Genomic DNA, 19,010 nt, shown 5'->3' with positions numbered 1-19,010 from the left:
GATCGACTCTTAGCAGCATCCACCTGCTGCCAACGTGCCAGGCTGTGGGGCAGTCTCCTCGCAGCCCGTGGCCAGGGTGGGGTGGGGTGTCCCCGGGTCCCCTTCCACTGAGGGCGCAGCCCCTCGAGCCCCAGCTGCACGGGATGGGAGCCGCCGCCACACGCCCACCCTGGGCGGGCGGGCCCTGGGTTCTGTCGCTTGTCTCCTGCATCCCTTCGCTGTGTGTTCGGGTCCCCGTCTCGTGCTGCCGGTTCACAAGCTCGGCCCGAGTGGTTCGCTCAGCCGTTTCAGCTGTTTGTCCACACAGGGACTTAGCCTGACGCATGATGGGAAATGGAAGCTGCTGGCCGTTTACGTTAACTGCAGCGCACTGAAAAGTGAGGCGAAGGTAACGCGCTCTCGCACGCGAGGCCCCGAGAGCTTCCCCTGCGAAACTCTCGTACTTTTCTTAAAGGAAGAAATATATACCTCAGAGGCGCCAGTGAGAGATTTGAAAAGTAAATAAGGATAAATTAAAGAGACATTCACGGGTGTCTAAAGCGCGAGCACCCGCGGACGTGCTCACTGACTCCGGTGGAAAACGCAGAGGATCCGGACGCTGACGCAGAAGCAACGAAAACGAGCAGCGTCCACAGACTCCGGAGCAAACCAATCGACCTCTGAGGAGGAGCGTGAAGAGGACGCCCCCGGCCACCCAGACCGAGACGGCGCCAGAGGCCACAGTGATTTGACCGTCACACGCTGCACGTGCGGACCGAGATCCAGCGGACGGAGCAACGGCCTGGACTCCGGCTCAGACGCGCATGGAAGGCGGAGCGTCACCGAGGAAGCGGGGCGCCAAACGAGTGGGTGACCCGGTCACTGCTGCAGGACAATGGCCAGCCGCCCAGAACAACTAGCTCCTGCTGCGTGACATGTGGTGTGGCAAATTCCAAGTAGATGGTGGAGCCGCAGACGAGGGAAGCCGTGGCCATGTCGGAGAGATTCGGGGAACGGAAAAGGCCTGAGTACAGCCCGAGACCCAGAAAGGGCTAAACACGAGGGCAGAACCGTAACTCTGTCTCTACGGAAAAATCAAAAGCATGCGCACGACGAACACCACTGCAAACCAAGTCAGAAGGCAGGTGAAAAACTGGGAAAATATCTGCAATTCACGGGTCAGAAAAGGCCCACCTCCCATCACATGGAATGAGCTCCCGCGAATCAACAAGGCGACGAGCCCAGCCTGGGAACGAGCAGACGCCTGAAGACAAGGGAGCGGGGATGGTCCAAGTCCTCGCAGGAGAAACGCTGATTAAGGCGACGCCCGTTGGAGCGGGGGCCATGGCTGCTGACGGGCCGGGGAGAACCCCCGCACCTTGGTGTGACTGAGCGGGCGGTGTCCCCAAGGGGCCCGGTGAGACCAGATCTGCCAAACTACACACGGCGACACCTTCTGCCGAGGCCACCCCTGGGGACCTCCCGGATGTGCCGCTACGCGACGCCGCTCGCCGTGGCACCGCGCGCTGGGCTGGATGCGGCTAAGTGTCGTCCACGGTGGGACACGGTCACGAGTCGAGTGGCTGTGGGGCCGGGACAAGGACGCGCTCAGTACTGATCCGGGACGGACACCAAGTTCGCACCTCTCCGCAGCACCCCAGACAGTGACCCCCCCCCACTCTTCTTGCTATCTTGGCCCTGTGCAGCTCCCCCAAAGGGGCCCCTCAAATGATTCTCCTGCCAACCTCACGATGGCCACCGGCCTGAGCAAAACGGAGTGCTCATCTGCCCCCAAGTCCATCTGTCCCTGAGCCCGTCTATCTCAACCCCACGAGCTGGCGCTGGTGACGCGCTCTGCCCGTGAGTCGGTGCTGCATAACGTGGGGTGCTGCAGAGTTCACAGGTGACTGAACCTAAGCACAGGACTTCAACAGGCAGAGGCGTGCAGCACCCCCTGGGCCCATCGGCCTGGGACCGGCCACCGCGGCCGCCCTCTCGGCCCAGAAACGCTCGCCCCACCTACCTGCAGTCGAGTCATCCTGGGAAGTGAGGCCAGAAGGGCTGGATCCCAGGTCCAGTAACTTCCACGTGTCCTGGAGGGAACTGCTGGCAAGGGACGAGGACTTTTGGGTGTGATGATCACTGTCCTGGTGGCGCTCTGGAGCCTGGCGTGGCTTTGGGGACTGGTTTTCTTTCTGAGGAGTTGATCTGTCGGTCGCCGTGGAGATTTTGGGTCGCCTCTGTGAAAGTCAGAGAAGACAGAACTGCCCTTGGGAGCCACCCTGTCTTCAGCCAAGAGGCGGCATCGGGGTCCCCGTCGGAAGCTGGCCAGACGCGGGCGCCGCCCAAAGACAGGTCTCTCAAGGACACGAGAGCGAGGCCGCTGGAGGCCGGCCGCACCCCTTGGCCGCACGGCTGGGCACACAATCAGCTGCAGACGGCAACGGCAACAGCACCGTCAGGACGGGCGAGGCTAGGGACAGACGAAGGGCCACCATAGGGCCTGCGTGTCCGTCAGGGTCCTGGTGTCCTGCCTCCCCCATCGTGTGGGCTGGACCTGTCCTGCGAGCGCTCAACAGCACCGTCACCCTAAGCAACAAGCCTGGCGACTGGGACAGTCACTCAGGGCCGCCACCCTCTCCTGTGACATAAGCACTGTCACCTGAGGGTGGCCCCCGTGCTCAGACGTGGCATCAACGCCTGGCACGACAGCCCAGCCGCGCCTCCCGAAAAAAGTAAAGTAAACTGTTACAGCGGATCAACAGGTCATTAGCGTAAAAACTCATCTATGGATTTAAAAAAACGAAAAGTTAGAAACAGGCAAACGACAGACAAGTAGCAATTCCCTTCAGACACAAAGAACTCTTACCAACAGACGTACAAACACAAAGAACTCTTACCAACAGACGTACAAACACGCCAGTAGGAAAATCAGCAAACGATATGCATAAGTAACTCACAAGAGAAGAAATAAACGGCCAATATGTTGATTAAAAACTTTAACGCCACTAAGCATGTAAGAAATTTTTAAAAGACACAATTTTTAAAACCTATCATACTGGCAAATACTTCCAATACTAACGCCCAGGCGGGTGAAGCTGCAGAACACGTGTGTGACGTGATCGGTAGCAGGAACGACAGCAGGAAACGGACAGCGGCGCTCGTCCCGGGCTGGGTTTGGGTGCGGGTGAGTGGGGTGAGCGGGCCGTGCTCTGAAGTTTCGGTGGTGAAGATGCAACAGCAAGCACCCCGTAAGAAGTCATTAAAAACGCGTTTCGTAGACGGAGCGTTACCTGGGTCATGGCGTGCAGCTGCAGCTGCTGCAGAGGCAGGCCGAGATCGACAGGTGCCTGGGGCCCCCCACCTGGGCTCTGGGCCTCGGGGCCGGCGTGGGGGCACCTCAGGGTCCCTGGAAACGAGAGAGGGAGAGGTTTGTGCACACATCACTCCCAGATTCCTCTCGGCGACTACGGACACTCAAGAACGGCATGCTCCTCCTGGAAACCAAAGTCCCTGCTCTTTGCTGGAGCGGCTGGGACGGGCACCCAGGGCGCACGCGCACGCGGCGGCAGTTCAGCGGCCTGGCAGAGCTCCCCGACGCACTCAGGCAGCGGTCCACGGCCACGCACCCTACATAGCTCAGAGGGGCAGCGAGAACACGTGCACGCACCAACCCTGAGACACACTCACTCACGGCAGAGAGAAGTGAGAAGCGATGCGTAGGTCTACGGACGACCCGCCACCCCCCGGCCCCAGCACCCGTGGATCTGGGGCATCCGTGGGCGTTCCGGGTCTGTCGCCCGTGGACACCTAGGGGCAGTGCGTAAACTCAAGATGACACTCGTAATGGGTGCTCAGCAGTCCATCCCCCTGAGAAACGACTGGGCACCCAGGGGCTCTCCACTTGGTGACTCAAATGGGTTAAGTTGTCGCAGGAAGCGACACCCAACGGAGGAGTTCGGCGCTCGGACCACTTCGTTAGAGGAAGGAGAACTCATCAGGCCGCGGAGCGGGTGGGGCGACGCTCCACGCAGAGCCCGGCCTGGCTGGATTTCTCACAGTCCGGAGACTTCTGCAGGGTCTGCGCAGGGGGCGCACGATTCCTTTGAGGTTTCGCATGTGCCTCCTTTCTCAGGATGGGGAGGGGAACCTTCAGTGGGGGGCTGCAGGGGGGAGGAATTTTCACACCGCCGGTCTTACAGGTCATTTGGTTTTGCAGAACCCGCGACCTTGGCGTTATCGGCACCACCACAGGATTCTCGAACAGGGAGACGGGGACTCCTAGGCCGTAAGCGGGGAGCAGCGCTTACTGACGCCGGCACCTGCTCACCCGATTCCTACCCCAAGGCTGAGCCCCGACTGTAACATAACGAGCACTTTTACATAGTCTTGTTCCTACACAGCTACAGGGGTAAGAACATTGGTTGGCCGGCAAGGCGAGAATCCACAGAGGTGAGCTGGGGAGTCCTCGAGGTGGGGGAGGGAGCCGTGGGAAGACACGTGAGCCGGAGAGCACTGGGCGGCACGGGGGACAGCAGCTTTGACCGGCTGAGTCGCTGGCCTCTGCGTTTTTCGGATGCCTCCTCTCCTCTCTCAAAGATCCCTAAAAAGCTCGGGGAACTGATCTCGGAACTGATCTCTGAGCTGACCCTGCACGATGTCACTGCGGGTGAAATGCCATTTCTCAGTGAGAAATCAATCGTTTACCACCCCCTGCCGCCCCCGGGCTTCCTGCCGCCTCCCGCGGGCCCCTGGGGGCTGTCCCTATGGAGATGCACCTTATCAGAAGCTGAAACAGAATTTTTTTAAGTGTGTTTATCCATTCATTTGAAGTTCTCGAGGAGGAATGCTCGGCACGCTCGGCACGCTCGGCACACGGGGGTCGTGAAGTCCCTCTGGCCACACGCGCCGCTTCTGGGGGCCCCGAAGGGACGAGTAGTTGAAGAGCACAAAGGACAAAACCTGGAGGTGAACGTGCTTTCCTTCATGTCCAAAGCCTGAGTTTAAAAGCTATGACATCGGAAGACGTACAAACGGCCGCCCAGCGTGTGAAAAGATGCTGGACTCCGCAAGGCATCGGGAAATAAGTGCCAGTCGAAGCCACAGCGAGACACCGCCGCACACCCGCCAGGGTGGCTGACGCCAAAATGAGAGCGTCGGTGCGGTCGGGGATGTGGACACCGAGAGTGCTCACCCTCCGCTGGTGGCCGCCCCGGAAGCGGTGTGACAGCTCAACATGCCACAGAGTCACCCTGTGAGCCCGCAGCTCACTCTTGGGGACAGACCTGAAAGAACCAAACACAGGTGCAGAGATTTGCACGTGGATGCTCGGGGCGGCTCCAGCCATAGTCGCCAAGAGGAGAGAAGGGACCCAGATGCCCATTAGGAGAAGGACAAACGCAACGGGGCCTGTCCACGCAGGGGAGTGTCACTCAGCCATGAGAAGGAGGGACACCGCCTGTAACATGGACAGACCTGCATACACAACGCTCAGTGAGAGAAGCCAACCTAAGGATCACACGATGTGTGATCCCGTTTATGTGAACCGTCCAGGACAGGCACAGATACGGACAGGAAGCAGACTGCAGGTCGCCAGGGCTGGGGACGGGTGGCAGTGGTTTCTGCTGGGGAGACAGGGAAGTTCCCGGACTACGTGGTGGTGATGGTCGCAGAGCCGCGTATACGTGACTGACGACACAGAATCACCCACTTTTTGACGGTTTACATGGTGAGGTTTGTTATACATATTTTACCAACTGAAAAAAAGGACACTGTTTTCGAAAAAGCCATGAAATGTGTTAAAATCCTAGCAAAGTGCACCCAGTTTCAGCAGGCGCGTTCCCCCAGGCTGCCATCCCTTTTCGCCCTCACTGAAACCGTGGGGCTCTGTGCTTCGCTGTCACGGGCCGGGCGGCAGGGGCCCTTCTGGGGAGGACCTTTCTCCCTGCGCCTCCCACCCTGTGACCGCCCTCGCGCCCGCCCCCTCCTCACCCCCAAAGGCATGAGGGAGCCACGCCTGTCACCCCACGGCAGCGTGTCTGTCTACTCTCCGCCTGGCTAGAATAAATTTTCATAAAAATCCTCTACAGGTTTGGACGCTCCTCTGCCTCGACAAGTCCTTGCTAAGCTGTCGTTCTAGAAAATGGTCAAGGCAAAGCCGTTTTAGGAAAACAGGAGAGTTAACCGCCCAGGGCCCCCCTGCAGGAACCGCCAAGGGGCAGACCGCGTGCTCTGGGTCCAAGCTTCCGCCCATCCCCTCCCGTCACCCTTCAGAGGACATGGACAAGGGGCGTGAGTGGCTGGGCTTGCGGGTGACACTGCAGTGTGGCGGGGGCTGATGTGGCGAGACCCGCATGCAACCAGTTCATAAAACATGGCTGGCACGTCTAAATTAACATATTCACGTACTGGACTTTTATTTTATTTTTTTGTTATTATTTTTAATGCCTGCAGCACCTGGTATTCCTAGGTACGTACTGGGATTTTAGATGCGCATGTGTGATGCAATAAAGTGAATGTAAATCAATGTTTCCTGTCTGTGGACACATGTCTAGCAGGTAGCACTGGGTCAGCTGCTAACCACTTAGAAAAATAAAGCTGGAGCCGTAATCTCTTCTTTTTTTACCAAGTCGTTTCTGGATGAATCAACAATTCGGCAGGAACGCGACATAATGAAACACAAATGCCCTCCCACATACGCGAAAGATATGCGAGTTAAAATGATTAAACATTTTTACCTAAGAAGACAGGCAAAAAACCATTTTCTAAGGAATAGGTACTCCGTGACGCTGTCGTGCATAGCCGTAAACTTTCATTTACAGCTGTGACAATGTGCGGGGCACACTTGCCCTGGGGGGCTGTGGTGGGGGGGTTCAGGGCAGAGGCGCTGCTCTGCACGACGCAACAGTGCTGGACACGTGTCATGTCACACTCGTCTGAACCCACAGGACGGACGACACCCGGGGGGACCCTCACGTCAACGACGGACGCTGGGTGACGACGAGGTGAGTGCAGGCTCATCGACTGTGACGAACACGCCGTCTGGTGGGGGTGCTGACGCGGGCGAGGGGGCAGGCTGTGTGGGAGGGCTCCGCACCGGCCGCTCGGTCTTGCTGTGGACCTAAAACTGCCCCCTCAGAATAAGTCTTTTTTAAAAAGTTAGATGTTAGGATCCTTAGATAACATTTTAAGGACCCCGAGCTTCACCCACGACCGAGAAAATGACAGGTGCAGGAAACCCGCACAAACCACACAGATGAAGAGTCAGAAGTCCATGTTGACAAAGGTGGCAAGTACGAAAAGTCCTATTTCTGAGGTCTTGCCAGGCTTTGAGCGGCTGTGGACAGCCACCAGGGACCCGCGGCTTCCCCAGGGAGCAGGCCCGGTGAGAGGCGCCTGGCAGTGCAGGAGCTGTGGGAGCTGGCATGGAGCTGGCATGGAGCTGGCTGCCAGCAGGGCCTCCTCTGTCGGACGAGTGGGTGGTGGGGGAGTGGATGGGTGTGATATGGGGCTCAGGGCAGGCCACCCTAAAATGTGCTGTCGACATAAGAAATGCCCAGACCTGTGGACGACTGTGATGAGTTTTTTGAGCCCAAACTGACAACAGCTGTGGGAAGCAGGACCTCAGATGCTCCCGAGAGCGACAGCGTTGCAGTGTCTTCGGGGCGTCTGAGGTCGAGAAGGAGATGTGGGAAGATGACGTGCAGTGGGAGAGGCAGGGCGGGGAGCTAGGGGAGGCTGAGGGGGCGCTGTGATCTCCTGAGGGTGGTCGCACCGGTTCCAGGGCCTGTGAACCCAGCCGCGCAGACGCCCCACAGGGCTGCCCAAGGCGCAGGCCAGCCCTCCTCAAGGGAGGGAGAGACATGCCTGGGGCACTGCCCGCAGGACCTGCCCAGGTAGTTTACGATCAGACCACCTGCAGGTCACTTTCTGTCCCTCAAAGAGGACACGCCGACCATCCCGTCCCCTGAAAGCAAGAAATAAATGTCCGGATCCACGGAGAGGGGCCGGGGTGGGGTGGTGGCAAACTCCGCTTAGCGCTTCAGGGCTCAGGCGCCCAGCGGCCGTGCCCTGTGGCGTCCTCACAGAGGGCCACCTGCGAGGGACGAAGGCTGCCTGCCCTGCTCATTTCCTTAGGTCCCACTTCCGGAGGCCTCCGCATGTACAAATTAAATTGCTTTTTCACTCCTGTCAACCGTGGTCTTGCGTCAGTTTGGTTCTGAAACCACCTGGAAGGTCCTGGGGGGGGGCGTGCGGGCCCCTTCTCCCAGGGGCGGTCACTGTTGTCTGCATCTGTTGGGATGGCGTCCGCCTCGCTCCGTGTGCTGAGAGCGTGGCTGGGCGCCTGGTGAGGGTGCCCCGTCCGGTCTCCGCCACGCACTTCCCGGGGCATCCTGGTGGCCAGCGTGCCGTGTGCCGGCTCTCAGGGGAGTTGTCTGCGGGGCCCCAGCCCACAGGGGGCTTTTGCCATCGCCTCCTTTGTTAGCGGTTGTTAAGGGTGGAAAATTTTCAAGTGAGCCAACTAGCTAAGTCAGCTACAGGGAAGAACTATCTTTAGATACCAGGAGTCGTCCTACTTGCTTGGGTGTGGTTTAGGAAGGGTATTGTATAAGATGTGAAGATGGCCAATGTCTGCTTCTGTGATCCATTTACTTGTTAATTAAGGGTGTTGTTCCGGGCAAAGCCAACTTCCACTTCTGTGATCTGCTGGCTTGTTCAGGAGACCACCAGGATCTGGTCTTAAGCTTTAGCAGCTGCCTCCTCTGAAAGCTCAGGGCTGATCTCCTCTAGCCCTGCGTGGTAGAGAGTCAGTCGCCGGCCGGCTAATAAAGGCTCATAATTAATCTCAATTGGCTCCGTGGGTCTCAGAATCGTTCGCGCCATAACAGACACAGCAGCACCACCTCCGCTGACCTCCACCTGAGGTCAGAGGCCCACCCTGGGGCCATAATTACAGAACTGCCTAAACCCAGGCCGGGTCCTCAAAAGTTCTTATCAGCAAACACAAATCACCTCTAGAGATGAACAGATTTAAATTTATTTCTTATTTTTAAAAATTAATGAAATAAGATGGGAGGCCACTGGTCTGACCGCACTCGGACCCCAGATGATACTCAGGCCCGATGGGCCCAGAACATAACGTCACCTGGACACATTAGGCTCAGTAAGGTGAGAATGCGGAGGGGCTGAGGGAGTCCCGCCAGGGAGAGAAGTTACAGTCATCGTCAAGAATGACAAGGATAAGACCCATCAGGGGTCAGCACAGAAGCCGAAACAACACCGCCTGAGGCAGGGTGGGCCAGAGGGACCCACAGCCCCCTGCAGGGCCCCCACGGGTCCACTCTACTCAACTCTGTCTGGAAAAGTCAAATTGTAAAGGCTGGGAAATAAATTTAGCAGAAGCAGCACCCAAGACTGTCGCAGCCAGGCAGTCCACTGTCCTTATAGCTCCTTCCACTCCCCAGGGCCCTGCGGTAGGGGTCAGCCGGCCTCAGGCCTGACCCTGCAACTCCTCTGCAGACACAACCTGGACACCCCACCCCGCAACCAAAGAACCACGTCCCCTGGACAGGAACCCCCACCCTTGTAAGTGACCCCACTTTTAGGAGTCCCTGCCAAACTTAGAGAGGAACTGGTGTTAAGGGTGTGGCTCTGGGCAAAGATATGCTAAGGGCCAACTTCTGCTTCTGTAATCTGCTTGCTTGTTTGATGTTAACTAGGGTGTGGTTAATCTGTTTGCTTGTCTGATGTTAAACCAGGGTATGGTTCTAGGCTTTATAAACTGCCTCTTGGGAGCTCGGGGCTGACCTCATCGAACCTTGCATAGTAGAGAGTCAGTCGCCGGCGGGCTAATAAAGGCTCATAATTCACCTCAACTGGCTCCCTGGGTCTTAGAATTGATCGCGCCACAACACTGGGAAGCTTAAGGGCCAGTCACAGCCCCACTCCGAGAGGCCTTGTTTGGCTGGTGACTGGGCTGTGGTTATCGGATGGCCGACACCCCCGGGGACACCCTGCTCCAGTGACCGGGAGCGGGGTGTCCGAAGGCCTGGGGACCCGTCGGACAGGCGGCCGTGGGCACGCGGAGTGCCAGGACGGCACTGGATGTACAGACCAAGTGTTCAGTGGATCAGCCACTGAAGCAGGCTAAAATCCAGCTCTAAGAGGAACTGAGAACACCTGTCTTTGTCTTGTAAATCTTTACAAAACCAGACCTGCAACTCTGGAAAACAGTTCAAAGTCCTGTCTGATAGGTTTCTCCTTAAAGGGGAAACAAAGGGTGGGGGGTGGGGGAGATATTCGGAAATTGGGCAAATGGGAAATCTCAAAAATCTTACTTATAAATATTAGTAAAAACAGAGCTTTGGCCATCTAGGCAGGTTGAACTTGACTGATTCCAACTGCCATAGAAGAGAAAAGCCTCTGTCCTCCTAGGAACTGGTGAGTCCTATACACACCTCCCACCTTGTGCCTAAGGGTTCTAAAAGTGAAGGCTACGGGACCTCCGTCATTCTGGTCCCTGTGTGTCCCATGTCATGGATGTGGGGTGTTTTTCTGTCCCCGGATGGCACTGCTAAAGTTGTCTGAAAAGACCTCTACTTAAGTGGCTTCAACAGGCTTATGTAAAAAATTCTCAAAAAATATAGAAATTAACCTAAGTGGACTTTTCCCCCAAATTACACGATATAAAATAAGCTTTGGTAAATCCAGGCCTGTCTAAGTTTGTCGGTTTAATTAAAACAGGCGTGTCTTCGGGTGCCAGAATTAGATGCCATGCGGCCGAGCCTCCTCCGTTCAGCCTGGCTTACGAACCCAGCAGGTTCACGGTTATGACTGTCACTCAGCCCGCAGGAGAAACAGCTGGGTGACGATGGCTGCCATCTACCGCCTCACAGCGCTTTCGCGAGCGATCTCAGTGTGCTTATGAAAAACAAATGAATTGAACAGATGTAAATCAGATGAGAGTTTTGCCGAGTTTTTTTTGCAAGGATCGTTTAATGACACGTCTGCTTAGTTTCCTAAGTCTCTTTGGTAACACATCCTGGGAGTTTTACTAACTCAAACACTGAGAATTCATTAAATGTCTAGATCACTTCCAAATAAGAAAAAATAACGAAATATTAACTACTGAACATAGATTTGTCTGCTTTCGGTTTCCTTATTACCGAGAAACTAAAGATATTTGGATCTGTGAGTAAACATGTTTTATGACATGTTGAGAAACTTTTTTATGGAAAAGCACGTTTCTAGAAATCATAGAGTGTCTGTAAGTCTGTCGATCTATATAGCATGCCGACGTAAAGGCAGTCACAATTGCTACTTCTTAGTTTTCATTAGAAATTAAGGTTAAGGTTTAAGAATTCTCAATAATACGTGTAATTAAAGCTACTAGCAATAATAAGAGAAACATCTCCATATGCAAGAAAAGTAAAATGTTTGGTTTCAAAGATGGGGGTGGTATGAGGAATAAAAATGCATCTGAAGAAAAACAAGTTTGTCCTAAAGTAAAACTGGTTATGAGACAGAGAAAAGGGCAAAGTATGAATCTAAAAAAAGAAAGTCGTAGAAGGTTTGTGCAAAAGGAACTTTTGGAAAGGAATCTCATGCACGGTCAAGCTAAGCCTGAAATGAATTTACTTAAAAACAAGTTTTAATATCACAGCACAGCGGCACAGAAGGACTGAGTTCTCTCTATTAGGACGACAGTTGTCCTGAGCTTCTGGCTGCTTTTGACAGCAGAGGAGAAAGTGTCCTTACCTTTCAGATAATCTACCCGGAAAGCGTGATTTTGCGTTTCACCAGAATCGCTTCCTGTGCTTTGTGCGGTCTTTGGTTGGTTTTGCTCACACCTAACTTCCTGTGTTGGCTGCAAAGTCTTGTCACCACGGTTAAATGGGTGACTTGGTGTCATCTCACAGTGACTCAGGATCCTATGTGACCAAGTGTTTTAGGAGCCTTTCGATATTTTTGACAAACTTCCTAGATATCATATTCTAAATAGTCTTTTGACTAAATAGAAATTTTCTGGAAGGCCCTGGAACATCTCAAACAAAACTTCTCTCTCATAAATGGGAGATGTTTAATTAGGCTTTTTTAATTACATGGGAAGAACTATCAAATAAGAAGTAATACTGAACCTTTTTTTATTCTGTGTCTGGATGGGATACAGGCATTCCAGAAAGTAGGTGAACTTCCTGGAAATCTGATTATGTTCTGGCATAATGTTATCAGGCGTAATTCCAGTTACGATCTTAACATGTGGAATTACAAAAACGGGCAAATTTCCTCGTCGACTGCACTGCGATGAACTGTCCTTTGTCACTGCCGTTCCTGTTTTACTCTGACACTTGTGCAAATGTGCCGTCGTCAAGGAGACTCTGGGAAGCAGTCTGAACACAGGTTTCTGACTGGCTCACACCACTGAGCTGGGCGGGAATTTACAGGACTCGACCTGAGACCCCACGCTCTGTGCAAATGCTAACAAAAGATCAAGGTCAACTAGAATTAAGGCGTGGGGCTAAGGAGCCCAACGAAGATGACTATAACTGTTACGAGTTTTTTTGTCTGAAACACTGCCGATTCTTCTAAGCGTCTCATTTTTCCGGATCCAGGGGAAACGTCCAACGACTGGTAAAGCACGGCGCTGTGAGCAGAGAGGAAGCGCTCAGCTCCCTGCCGTCTGACCCCTCCAGAACGGAGACACCCCCCAGAGCGCACACCTTCACCAGTGCCCGTACTGTCCTTTACGTGGGTTCAATAAGCATCTGTTTCTGGCAAAGGGACTCAGTTGGCTGCAGGTCACGTTGAAGGCTGTCACTGGACGGTCCTATCTGAGAACGTGCACGGACTCAGCTGTGACCAGGAGGCTTTAAGGAACTATGGTGGCCTTATGGAGCCAATAGAGCCCCTGGGAAATCTGGTGTCTCGCTCGCAGGGTTCCCAGAAGCTTTACCACATCAGTAAAGGAATCCTAAGACATTCTGGGGACCTTGAGGAGGGAGAAACTCTCCCAAACTGAAAGGTATTGCAGGCGACACCTGACAGGAAGACCTGGGCTGGGCTCCCGGCCTCGAGAGGCCTTTAAAGGTTCAATCTGAGAGTCCTCACGGAAAGTCCCAGCAAAGCAGACTTGAAAGAGCTTACATAACGAGGCCGAATTTAATAAAACTAGACCTATTTTATGAACGAATTAGTTTCACTATAATTATCTCTGGCAAAAATGGGGCTGATTAATTATAGAAAGGCTGTTTCAGCAGAGATTATAACACACACCTAACGTCAGAGTCCCTTTGAGGGCTTCACTGTGCCCCTGTGAACCGGACTAGACCCTGCGTTCTCCTAGTTTCCTCAAACCTCTGGCCACAAACCTGCAAACTTCTCCCACCCTCCGACCCAGAGTCACTGAGAGCTAAAGCTCACCTTCTTCCTGAAGCCCCGCAAACCGAAGCCGCTTGGATCGACTGTGGAGGCGCCGACAGCGCGTGTTCACAGCCCTCGCGTCCGCGGCCACACGAGCCACTCAGAAAGCTTGCCAGAGCACCCGGTGACGTCGCTAAAGACATCACACTGCAAAACGTGATTTGAGCCTGACATCTAAAGATCTTCTCAGCTGGTCATCCTTAGAACCCAGGACCTGGTTTGTAATTTGTCCCCACAGTAAACCAGTTTTTCTAATTCCCAGGAGAACGTCTCTTACCAGCACCCACTGCTGCTCCGCAGGCCGGGCTCGGGAGCCTGCCTCCGCCGATTTAAACGCAGCCTGAAAACTGACCTCCTTCCAAGACTGGATTAATTCAGTGAAATCAGGAAGCCATCGCCCTGCTCAGCAACCACTGTGCAAAATTCCAGGGGGTTTGAGAGGAGGCTGGTGGGACTCGGGGCAGGCCACCCCAAAATATGCCCCTTTGCACATTTAGAATGAAAGGTACCTAAGAAACGGTGTAAAGAGGACACGCTGACCACCCTGTCTCCCAAAAACGTGAAATAAACGTCCCCGTCCCCAGAGAGAGGGGCTCAGGGCCCGGGGGGTAGGGGCACAAAGTCCACTCAGGTTCTTCACTGATGACACACCCGAGCCCGAGTGTCCGTACCGTGTGGATTCCTCACAAACAAGTGACAGCTGGTGGCTCCTTGGCTGCTTTGGCCATTTCCTTAGGTTCCACTTCTGGGATACTCTGCATGCCACCCGGCCAGCGTGAATGCCCCACAAACTGCTGTGCCCTTTGGCGGACAACAGTCCTTCCCACGAGCCTGGGCCCTGGCTGTGGGTCTGCTGCCCTGAGTGTCCTCACACAACCTGACTGCACCACCCTGATGGCCGTGCATGGGACCCCCACTTGTACCTCAGCTCTTCAGAAAAGGGGGACACCGTCGGGCTTCACCAAGAGACAGAATGTCATTTTGGCCGCTGGGGCTCTAGCGACATTCATGGAAAGGTAAAGCGTGTGCATCTTTTGTAAAGAGTCACTGCCTTTCCTGGGCACCAGCACCCTGTGCGACAGAGGCCTGGGCACCTGGCAAGCAGTGCCGGACCTGGTGGTGGTAGAGACACAGCTGCCTCACGCGCGATGGCGCAGCCCGAGCCGGGGGACGGTGTCGCTAGCTCGTTTTCCCGCAAATGCTGCCAGCGCGCAGGTCACGAACAAACCTGAACCCGAGCCGGCCCCGCATCCACACGGGGGGCGTCTGGCCCCGCCTGCGCCGGCCCCTCCTCAGGCCTGGGGCACGCTGGGGCGCCGGCTCACCTGCGCGGCCCCGCTCCGCGCGGAGCCGGTTCCCCAGCTCCTGCAGCTGCTCCTTCTCCAGGCGCAGGCGCACGATGCTGCGGGCGGCCGCCTTTAGCCTCCTCTGAAGCCGCTGTACCTCCTGGCCCTTGGTCCCCGCCGTCCCCGCCGCTCCTCCGTCCGCTGGGCCCTGGGAACCAAACGCGCACATGGTCGGCCGTCAGACAAGCCCTCCGGGTGGGAAGTGAGTAAGTGGGCGTCAGGGTGAGATGGCCAAGCTGTCCCGCCAGCCGCCCAGAATCAGTTTCCCTGGGTGACAGACACCGACTGGTCCACATGAGAGGCCAAAGGGACATGTGTCCACGTGCGCTGGCAGAGATAGGCCACGGCATGCACCTGTGGACGCCCTTCCCACGTGGGACGAACGAGGCCGGCTCCCCCGCCTCCCTAGCCCCTCTCCAGGGGCCCTCCTGTGCCTGTGTCTTTCCAGTAGGGACAGTGAGGACCCGCAGGCTCCAGCGCTCAGCCTCCAACGCCCCCAGGACTCTGAGAGCGCTCATGATCAGAGCCCCACGTGGCGCCCTGGCCGCCGCCTGGCAGGTCCCATTCCCCTCCTCCTTCCAGCCGGCACCCTGTCCCTTCTCCCTGGTCCCTGGCCCCGCTCCCCTCTCCCTGTCCCCTGGCAGCGTCCTGCCCCTGGCTCCGCCACATGTGCGCTTTCTGCACCGGCCTCCGCCTTCCCAGCCAGCACAGGCCGCCCCAGGTCCACAGCGTCCTGACCTGACGGGGGTCTGAGCAGCCCCATCACAGTCCTGGCCCCACCACTGCCCTGACGCCCTGGCCTGGACCCACCCGCTCCCAAAAGCCACGAGGTCATGCCCAAGGCGTCTGCAGTGAGCCGGGGAGCACAGAGAGAAGACAAAGATGGGGCTTCTCTGTGCTGGGCAGGGCCCATCAGGCACGGATCTGCCCAAGGCCCCGAGGGCAGCAGGTGGCCTGCTCAGCCGTGACCGCTCCTAACCCCGTGAGAAGCCAGCGTGTCCTGTCTGGTTGCTGGCACACAGAACTGGCTCCCAGTGCCTGGAACAGGCCCCTTTCCAGTGTGCTGTTCCAGGGCTGGCAGGGCCACTTCCTCAGGTGGCCAGGGAGCCAGGCAATTGCCACTGGCACCTCTGGCCTATGCCACAGGCTGGCGTGGTGTGATGGGGGCCTGCGGGGGGACCCCGCACACCCAGATCACCGGTGAGCGGCCCCCACACCTGCTCTCATCTCCCAGCGACGCAGGTCAGAGGGGGGTCTCAGACCTGCGGAGGGGCTGGGACAGACCTGGAGGAGCTGATGTGGAACTGGTCACCAGCGGGTGCCACTCCCTCCCCGCAAGGGGCCGACTCATCCCATTGTGAAAGTGTCGCAGCCCCCCCCGGGGTGTCCCAAGGCAGCACACGGCCGGTGGGGGCTCGGCCAACAGCCTTCCACGAGCCCTGGTCTTCTACAAGACACGCGCTAGGCTCCCTCGTGTCCTGAGTGAATAAGGAACAGGCCTAAACACAGACTCTGCAAACCTCAGAAAAGTCGGATTTCAGAAAGAATCCACTCTTCAAAGTGGACCCCCCGAGAAGACGCTCCCACACGAGCGAGGAGTCGACGCGGGCCGGGCTGTGACCTTAGATGGGCCACGTCCTCGTCGCCGTGGTGGCACGCAGTCAGTGGGGGCTGCAGCCACGGACCCCGCCACCTGGGCTCGGTGCCCGGTGAGGTTACTTTACTCTTCTCTCTAACAACAGCGCGTGACACTCCCAGTGACCCGGGACGCGTTCTGAGCCGCTGTGCGTGTCCGGGCCCACCCCAGGTGGCCTCACCCGTCCAGGCCCTGACCCAGCACCTTGGCCAGGAGAGAAACTGTGCAATGAAGGGAGAGGCTGGATTGCTGAGCCGTCTCAGTGACGTCCCTGTCCCCAAGGGTAGTGAGTGACGGGCTCCGTGGAGAGGTGGGGGCGGAGCCCCGGGCCCCAGCAGCCCCGGCCACGGGCACGGGCAGTGCCAGGACACCAGGACCGCGGCTGCCCTGGCTGCCTGAGGGCTCGGCCCGTACAGGTTCCCGAGCTCTCGGCAGAGCCCGCTGCGGGGGGACGGTGAGCACTGCCCGCAGCCGGCCCGGCGCATCCCTCCTGCCCTGCTCTTGGGCCAGCACCTGTCCGGGTCTCAGGGCTGGGTGGAGCAGCCGTCAGGAGCAGGGGACTCCATTGGCCAGCCGGCCATCGCCCCTCTGCACCAGGCTGGGGCACGGAGACTGGGGAACATGGAGGGCCGCCCTGGGCTGGGGAGGCACGGCCTGGCTGCCGCTGGTAGGACTTCGACCTCACAGAGAACCTGAAAGGGCAGCGTCAGGGGCTCCCCGCGCTTCCCTGGTAGACAGGGAGGCAGCTGCCATCTGCTGACCCCCACCCCCCATGCGGTAGTCCTCAGCCTCAGCGCTCTGTTTGCTCTTCCTAAAATCACAGGCGCTCACAGCGACTGGCCGTCAAAACCAGAAAGGTGGCACAGGCCTGACACTAGACCTGACGCACTGCCCACGTGCGGCCGTGCCCGCTGCCTCAGGAACGTCCATGATGGCTTGCTTCTCCTGTTCCAGGTCCAGGGTCCCCGTAGGTCCCTAACCGGTACACTGGGGACAGTGCAGGCCTGCTGCCTTCACCATGTTCTTCAGTTTGGGTCTGAGGTCTCCTTGTGGGTAGTCAGGAGTGAGGCTTTGTCCTCGGTGTGTCCAGGCCAGAAGTGCATGACGGCCACCTGTCCCAGTGTTGGTGATGGGAGCTGGTCCCTGGAAAGCTAGGTTTCCCTTTGTAACGGGTCTGCATAGGTCCACCCAGCTAACCATGGGTGAGCATGGGTCACCACGGGCAACTGGCCGAGGTCCAGGAGCCACATCAGAGAACGCCCTGTTAAGGAAGCCATTTCTACATTTCCATCACGGCCTTTGCTAAGAAAGAAGGCGGCCTGGTTGTCACACCTGTGGGGACAATGTGCTGTGCAGTACCCTCTCTTCAGCTTGGACCCCTGGCTCGAACCTGGTCACGGAGCAGGGTAGGACCGGTGCCGAAGGCCTAGCCTGCTCCAGGACAAGGGCCCCATGGCACCCGCATGGGTGGCCCCATTGTCACAGGCGGCAGGCAGCTCCTGACACCGGGAGGCGCACGGAGACACAAGCTCCTCCTGAGGGGAAACCCCGACTTGGCCTTAGTTTCAGAAATTCGCAGCCTCTTGGCGAGCAGTCAGGACGCCTGCCTAGGGGACAGAGGACAGTCCTCCTCACGGGTATCCCATGCACGACCTCTCAGTGGAGCAGCTACAAAGACTGGAGGCCCGAGAATGGGGCTCCCCCAGCACTGTGTCCACCCAGGGGGCAGCCGCCAAGGAAGGACGAGGGGGCCATGGGGACGGCCCACAGGGGCCAGAGCTCTGGCGACCGGCCAGGGGCCAGCACCTATAGGGCACCCTCCGCAGCAAGACCCAGGACGGCCAGCAGCTAGACAGATCGATGGCGGGCACAGGGCACCCACACCCACCTCTCTCCCGAAGGCCACGGCGTCCGGCGCCCACGGCTGCTGCTGGCTCGGAGGGGCCCCACCTTCCTTCCCGGCAGACGCGAGGTGCTTCTCAAGCTCAGCCACCTGCTTTCGCAGCTCCAACACCTCCAGGTGCACCTGGTCCAGCTCATGGGGCAGCTCGCGCCGGACGGTGTCCATGTCCAGGGGCCCCTGCAGCACCTGGGGGCCGAGGAGAGGCACCATGAGGAGGGAGGATGCCTCTCGTGACAGGGCTGGGGCAGGCTGCGGGGACCGGGTGGCCAGCAGAGGACAGAGGTGGGGGTGGAAACAGCAGGAAAGTCAGAAAGGAAATGCGTTCGCCAGCATCCGCTCTGGCTCGCTGTGCCCACGCCTGTGCCCCCCGCACGGCCCCACCAGTCCCGCATGCGGTGGGCCTGGCAATGTGGCAGAGCCCAGGGCTGGCCCAGGGCAGGCTGCAGAGTCCGGCGCAGAAGCGTGGACAGAGGCCTGGTGGGAAGAGGCCTCTAGAAAAGGACATGAGCCGGGGGGCCTGGGGCCAGGGGGCCTCAGCTACGAGAAGGCGGCTGGAGACTGGGGAGCAGACACGAGGCAGAGGTGGACAGGTCCGGGGGCCGCAGGCCGGCCATGAGGTACCAGGGCGGAGTCCTGCGGGGCCCGGGCCAGCCTCTCACTGGAGCTGCTGCTCCTGATGTCTGCCCACCCCTCCCCAACAGGTGGGGAGACTGGCAGCCAGAAAGAC

General features: G+C 57.6%; 1 protein-coding gene across 7 annotated transcripts in view; it reads right to left on the bottom strand.

The window, feature by feature from the left end:
• Window positions 1–19,010, bottom strand: part of CCDC57 (coiled-coil domain containing 57) — a 67,780-nt gene that overhangs the window by 21,403 nt on the left and 27,367 nt on the right. For 6 of the 7 annotated variants that reach the window (XM_025047075.1, XM_025047076.1, XM_025047080.1 and 3 more), the window contains 4 exons: window positions 18,269–18,469; window positions 14,724–14,892; window positions 3,273–3,388; window positions 2,003–2,219 (listed from right to left, as the gene is read on the bottom strand). In XM_025047075.1, coding sequence (XP_024902843.1) covers window positions 2,003–2,219; window positions 3,273–3,388; window positions 14,724–14,892; window positions 18,269–18,469 — 703 coding nt within the window. Of the gene's footprint in view, window positions 1–37; window positions 1,563–2,002; window positions 2,220–3,272; window positions 3,389–14,723; window positions 14,893–18,268; window positions 18,470–19,010 lie in introns of those variants that run through there. The other variant, XM_025047081.1, reaches the window with a different exon arrangement.

This window comes from Pteropus alecto, unplaced genomic scaffold, assembly GCF_000325575.1.
Source record: "Pteropus alecto unplaced genomic scaffold, ASM32557v1 scaffold134, whole genome shotgun sequence".
NCBI lineage: Eukaryota > Metazoa > Chordata > Mammalia > Chiroptera > Pteropodidae > Pteropus > Pteropus alecto.
This window is presented reverse-complemented; position numbering and strand designations above follow the sequence as displayed.